Below are 7,169 nucleotides of genomic sequence, written 5' to 3'. Positions count from 1 at the left end.
CATGATATTTTTATATATTATTATAGACTTCATATTGCCATGATATTTGTTTTATGCTTCTTGAGTTCTTGAAATAATAACTGAAATTGCATTCTAGTCATGTTGTTGTTGATTGCCCTTGAGTCCAGGTAGACTCATAGCCACTTTGTGAACAAAAGACCTTATGTGTTTTCATAGCTATCATTTTTTCTCCCAAGTTCATATAGAGTTTCCAGAGGAATATGGTTTAGGAAGTGGATGCCACTCCTGCTTCCAAACCTGTTTAACAACTGGAAGCTCCAGTTCTAGTCATAGTCATAGAGTATGTTAATCTTTAATGTGAGATTCAAGAGTATCTTCTTTTAAAATGTGGATCTTGTATTGCATAAGCATTACTTTTTTTTTAGTATATTTATGTCTAGTACATGAAATATATCAGAAGCTCTGGTGTCCTAGAGTGGTAACAATCTGCACCACCATCCCAAAACCCCACGGTTCAAAATCGACAGCTGCTCTGTGGGAGAAGGATGGCCAGTCGGCCTGTCTCCTTCTCTATGATGAAATTTCCTCTGAAAACTTGCTGAAGTGTCAGCTGTGAGTCATTCCGACTCCATGGCACAAACAACAACAACAACAACAACATATTAAATATATACTTTATGTGTATACATACACTCTAGAATTGGATGATAGCTATGCCATTGAGTTTAACATTTATCTTTCATTTTAATGATCCACTTTCTAAATGTTACAATACTATTCCTATTACATAGTAGTAATAATATCCACCATGACAGCCACCATTAACATGTGAGCTTTCCAAATATTCTCTATATATTAAGTCTAGTTCTCATGACAACACCAGGAAGTCTGCAGCTAGAACCTGTGTTCTTCATTATATACAGTACAGCTTAGCCTAAACATTAAAAACATTGCAACATGTGAATAGTAGTTTGACACCTCTGTACAAAGGATGCCAGAGCTTTCCTACACGTTATGTCACAAGGCTGAATTTAATTGAGGGAGGTATCAGAAAAACTACCTTCACTCTTGACTTCCAACACTGAATAATTGTGGATACTCTTTGCTCAAGACTTTGAAGTGTAATCATTAATATTTTTGAAGGATTAGAAACTCTGGTTAATCTTTTAAATCTGCCAGGTAAACTAACAAATTAAGTTATATTGCTCTCTGTGGTGTTGGCTTAAAAGTTAGCTTTTTAAAAAAAAAAAAAAGTTCACTTTTTTTAGCTATTGCCTTGAAATCCTCTAGTCTCCAGCTGTCTTAACTACAGACATATGATCTTGCAAATCATTAACAGCTGTGGGACCAGGATAAAAGAGAGAGATCTGGGCAGCAAAATTTCAGGGAGACTGGAGCAAGACCCTGGTGAGAGTGAAATCCTACTGGTGAGACCCTCGTGATGGTGGAGAGACTGTGGCAAGCTGCAATCTGAGGCTTCTTGCATTTGTGCTGGCCCCAGTTAAGTGTTGTTTGCCAGATTCTTGAAGGAGAAGCTGACATAACTGTTCTGAGGCAAAACTTGCTGGATGATTAAGGAAACCAGAGGCTTCTTGAATTTATGCTACAGAACTGAACTGGGACTTAGTATTACTAAGTACAGAATTGTATTTTGCTGTTAATCTGGCTTGGGACTCCTGCACTAAACCTGGACTTGAATAGTGAGATAGTCCTCCCCCACTTACTTCCCTGAAAAACTGCACACTCTTGGTACCACAACTGTGAGTAGAGTCGAGTCAACAATGCCTATCAAACCTGTTGGTACTGGTGTGGCTATAGAGGTACCTTGGGGCTGGGCTGCAGGACCTTTATCTGCTTTTTGCTCTGGGATGTTGAGGGGCTGTGCAATTTTCACTTCCTCTGGCCCTTTCAGAGACACTCAGTGGCCCTGTGTCCCCATGTTCCATTTACTGCTCTTTAGACACTCCCTTACTTTAATGATGTCCTAATACTTTTATTGATACAGGTTGAAGTCTTTCTCACACCTTTATCATGCTGTCACCTACACCTCAAAAACTCTCCCTCTGTTAGTTAATTCACCTCTAATATCTCACCTCTAATGTCCTTTTCTCAGGATGCTTTTCTAACCCACAAGCCTAGGTCAGATTTCCCCCAGTTTGACCTTTACCTTGATTTTTTTTTCATAGCCATTGAACATTTTGTAATGATATAGTCCTATCATTTGTTTAAATACTCCTTTTACTCAACCATACCGGTACTCTGTGAGTCTATTGACTGTGGTTTCTTTGTTCATTATTGTAGTACTTTTACCTAACACAGTACCTTTCAAATGGTAGCTACTCAGTAAATATTAGTCAAATGAATGGATGAGTGAATAAATACAGTTGATGCAAGAAAGAAAAGTAGACTCAGAATATTAAGAAATTTTGTTCATACAGATCCCAAGCTTGAAGAGAGAGATTAGCATTCGTGGGTCGAATTTGTAGTTTTTTAAGTTCTGCTAAATTAACAGTTTTAGTTAGGATATCTACAGAAATCTCATTTAATAACACAATCAACTACTAATTCAGATTGTCAGTTCTTTTCCCCCTGAGATTTAATCCTTAAACGAGCTAAAAACAATATATTAGAATTTTGTAAATAGACTGATAGAAAAATTTTTAAAAACCCCACCGATGTTGAAATACAGCAAATTAATGAACACAATAAAAAAGGCCAATAATTCTGCAAAAAAAAGTTATTTGTGAATATTATACGTGCTTTATACTTTGCATTTCTGTTTCTTTCAGGCTCAGTTTGATCGATACCTGGCAGCTCCAGACAATCTGTTGATGCCACAGCTGAATTTTCTTCTCAGTGCCACAGTGAAGTGAGTGTCTTGGTTTCATGGTTGGTAAAGACTCACATATTTTTCAATGTCAGATAATTTCCTAGGAGAATTTTGATGTGGTGCTTTGTTTTTTTGGTGGGTTTTTTTTTTTTTTTTTTTTTTTTTTTAATTTTTTTTCTTTCAGGTTTAGGAGATTTATCATTAGAGATCTATGTATGTAGTTCTGGTGGAAGAAAGTGTAAAATTTTTTTGTGAAGCCCAAAGAAAACCCCAAAAGACCTGAATAAATAGGTCTTACCCTGTTCCTTATGGAGCTCTGGGGACTTAGTGGTAAGGAATTACACTGCCAGTGTAAATGTACATGGTTCAAGTCCACCAGCTGCTCAGCAGGAAAAAGTTGGCCAGTCCTCTCTCATAAGATTAACCGCCTCTGAAAACCCACTGGAGGGTCAGCTTTGGGTCACTTCCAACTCTGTGGTACACAAAAACATCCACCCTGTTCCTTGGTGGGAAAGATCACTAGTGGCAAAGGTTAAGCTGTAAATTCAATACAAGTCCAATGAAAATCCTCTTAGAATCATCTCATTGCATATATATCAATGTGAGAAGGGGCTGTGATCACTCTAGAACATCCCCATCAGTGGGACTGTGGCTCACGTGGCCATCAGTGGTGACTGATCACAGTGAGCCCACCCTTCCTGCCTGTGTCATGCACCATGGTCGTTTCATGGATTGTCTTATGTAATGCTCTCAAGTGTTAGGTTCTGCATTGTATAAGAGGTCATTGCAGAGAAAGATGATGTCATTGAACGAAGGTCAAGCCATTAGTAAGAAGCAGAGCCAAGGTTTGCCTTCAGTGTCTCTGATGGCAGAGACTGTGCTCCTGAACATTCAGTAGCGCTGTATTTTTAACACTTCATCTGTAGAAATTACGTTATGCTTTTTAAAGGAAGCTCAGAGATGTTTGGGATATGCCTTAGATCCCAAGAAGATGTACGTATGCACTGTGAAATGTTGACCCATTATTGTATTTCTGATACTGTGAAAAAAAGGAATCAAATGTGCATTCTTTAAAGGAGTGGCATTGACTTCCTATACAACATGCCTCTCTGGAAACTGAGAAAAACGATGGTTATAGAGAGGCTTCAGGTCTTTTGTTCATAGGGTACTGTGATGCTCGACTCGATGGCAGTCAACGACAACAACAGTTGCCTCTTAGTCCACGACTGTCTTTGGTTCTTCGTGTCTCAGGCTTGAATTGTTAACACTTTCTCTCCTGTGGTGCATTTGATTTCACGGTTGTGCAATCTGTGGTGCTGGAAGAAAGCTCCATTTTTAATGATAACAGAACCTGATGAGTGTTAAAATAGCCGTTTTTAGAAATGCTGGGTTTCTGGTGATTATAAAAGTTGTATCATGTTGTTATGGTAACCAAAAAATCCTAAGTACTGACTAATGACATGCTCGATGATTCTGGAAGCAAGGGGTTCATTTCTTATCACAGCTCAGTGCTTGAGATAATTATTTAAAATACAATTAATTAACTTCACAGAGTGCGTCTTAAAATGAGAATGACATTGTTTTCATTTAGTAATGCATTCATCTTTATTAAAATTGAAGGAGTTTATACACGTTATTGCAACATTACAGTTTTAACTGGACAAATTGAGTATTATTTAAAATAGCAAACAAAGGGAAACAGCTAAACATCCATCTGCAAACTGAATGGATTAAGAAACTGGTACATTCACACTATGGAATATGATGCAGCACTCAGGAGTAGTCATTTAAAAAACACTGTGTAAAATGAGAGAGCCTGGAGAGCATTATGTTGAATGAACTAACTCAGTCTTATTAGGATAAATACTGCATAAGACCATTATTGTAAAAATAGGATTACTAGTATGATGTGTACAAAAGTCAAAAGGGCAGAGGGGAGGCAGGAGGGGGACTGAAGGTGGGGAGGAAGGAATTCACGAGGTTGCAGAGGTTGGTGGGCAGCGGGAGGAGGTGACAGAATTAGTAAAGCTCCAGTGGGGACCTGATAATAGTGGGCATGGATTAATGGTGATTAATTTTACAAAACACAGTGTATGAGAATGATAGTGTAAAATACAGTGTGAATAGAGGAATGTGTGGAACACAATGTATATAAATGAAACATAGTGTATATGAATTTCATATGCAACCAATATAAAATAAAAAAATAATTTTTAAAAATGTACATTGCAGGCTGATGGTTAACCCCTTCAGTTGTTTTTTTTCTAGTAGTAATTTAGCACATGATTATTATGTACACAGAATGAAACGCTGCCTTGTTCTCTACCATCCTCAGACTGTCTTCTAACTGTAAGAATTGTTGAGAAAAATGTGCAAAACTTGACAATAAGGCAAAAAGGGTCTTGGGAGAACAGTTTGTCCTCTTACTGTCGTAATGAAACATTACTAAACAGGTCCATCCAGTTATTGTTGTAATGTACCTTAGTTTGAGTCTCTCTTTACTATTTATTTTTGTCCTCAAATCTGTGAAGTTTATTGGGTAGATTTCTTTCTGGTAGAAGACATATCCCCAGAAGTTAAAGTTCTTATTACTCTGTAGGGCAGTACCGAATTTTATATCTAACCTATTTTAATACACCATTTTTTTTAAAAAAAACCCATTTTGGGTTGTTGAGAATCTCTTTCTCTGTCTCTGTCTTTCTATCTCTCTATACATATCTATCTATCTATCTATCTATCTATCTATCTATCTATCTATCTATCTATCTATCTGTCATCTATCTTAGAGCACACACTAATTCAGCGACACTTGAATTTACAAATCAGTGATATTGCTTTTGTTCAATTTCTAGAATTTTCAACCTCCTCTTCAAAATGATTCTTCTCTATTCTCATAAGCACTCCACCCTTTCTATCTAAACGGCTGTTGTTGCATTTGCTAACTTGTTCCATATCAGTTGTTCTTAAAAGAGCACACTGCACAAGACAGATATTTTTTCGCTGGTTAATCTAAACTATTGTGTAACTTTCACCACAATTCAATATCCATGGGTTGCCAAAAAAGAAAAAAAAAAATAAAGGAAAACCAAAACAAAAGTAGATTTGGAAGTAAAGTTTGAAGGGTATATTTTTATTGAGTTTTATTAAGAATCAGAAAACTGGTGTTGGCATCTAAGTATAGCAGTCTATGAATAGTTGTAGCTGGGGGCAGTGTGGCATGCACATGATGAAGGCCAAGGTCCGTGGCTAGGAAGGCCATTTGAACAGTACACTCATGTTACCACGTAAATTGTTCTGTACTGTAAAGTTTTAATGGACCTATAGCTGACCCTCTGATGGGTATATAGATGTGGTTGATGACACTGTAGGAAATTGCCCGTCCATCTCCCTCAGAGCAGCTGGTGGCCTCGAACCTTGTGCCTTCAGGATTGCAGTGCACTCAGTGGGCCACTAGTGCTCCCTTATGGAACCACATATAGTAATGTGAATTCACGAGAATGTTGTGACTCATAGGCAAATGCTGTACACGTTTTTAGCCACACAATTTAGGGATGAAGAGGAACCTAGCAGGTGTGGTGGTTAGTGTAAGGTCAATCAATGTGTGATCAGTCACTTTTACAAAATCACGTCATCGATGAGAGGTCCTAGTTACTGCTGCTTGTTTAGAACTCCACCATGCGCCAGTCATTGCACCCGCCAACGCATTCAGTGTCAACCAAGCCCTGTAACTGCATACATGATAAACACCACCACAGTGTATTCTTCTGGAGATAAGTAACTCCTGTAGTTTTGCACTGGTGTTTAAATAGGGTCGGTGTGGTGGTTGTGAAAATGAACAAGCGAGTCCATAGTTGAAGCTTCCCCGGAATTGTCAGGGGACGTTTTCCCTTGAGGTCATGTGCTCACACGTTGCTTGCTTGTGTCACCAGGGAGCAGATCATCAAGCAGTCGACCGAGTTAGTGTGCCGAGCATACGGAGAAGTGCACTCAGCCGTGATGAACCCAGCCAGCGGCTACAAGGAGCCCGAGACCCTTCTACAGCGGACGCCCCAGCAAGTGCAGACGCTTCTCTCCTGATTGCCTTACTGACTGTGTTACCCAAACCATCTATCCTGTCAGTCCTCGCGTCCTAAAACTGTAAGCCACGGCAACTGCTCTGGCCGCAGTAGCATGTAAGAAAAGTGACGGGGCTGCTCTCTCTGTCTGGGCCAGAAATACTCTGTTCCTCCCCATCCACCTCTCCAGCCCTACACAGATTCCCCTCTGTTCTGGGGAAGGTAGTATGAGAGAGGTTTAAAAAGCTTTCTCCTTTTAATTTTTTCAACAAGACTGTTTATAAATTAACAGTACTTTAGACATTTGTCCAAATAAAGACCAG

General features: G+C 38.8%; 1 protein-coding gene across 1 annotated transcript in view; it reads left to right on the top strand.

The window, feature by feature from the left end:
• The window catches only part of COG6 (component of oligomeric golgi complex 6), a 92,712-nt gene extending 85,824 nt beyond the window's left edge, over positions 1–6,888 (top strand). Inside the window, exons 18-19 of the mRNA XM_006879528.1 lie at positions 2,751–2,830; positions 6,721–6,888. Of these exons, the coding sequence (XP_006879590.1) occupies positions 2,751–2,830; positions 6,721–6,868 (228 nt within the window). The 3' untranslated portion in view covers positions 6,869–6,888. The remainder of the gene's footprint in view (positions 1–2,750; positions 2,831–6,720) is intronic.
• The last annotated feature ends 281 nt before the right edge of the window (positions 6,889–7,169 follow it).

This window comes from Elephantulus edwardii, unplaced genomic scaffold (assembly GCF_000299155.1).
Source record: "Elephantulus edwardii isolate Elephantulus edwardi_28Jun2011 unplaced genomic scaffold, EleEdw1.0 scaffold00004, whole genome shotgun sequence".
In the NCBI taxonomy this organism is placed as follows: domain Eukaryota; kingdom Metazoa; phylum Chordata; class Mammalia; order Macroscelidea; family Macroscelididae; genus Elephantulus; species Elephantulus edwardii.
Note: the sequence above shows the minus strand (reverse complement) of the source record. Positions and strands in the feature narration are given on the sequence as shown.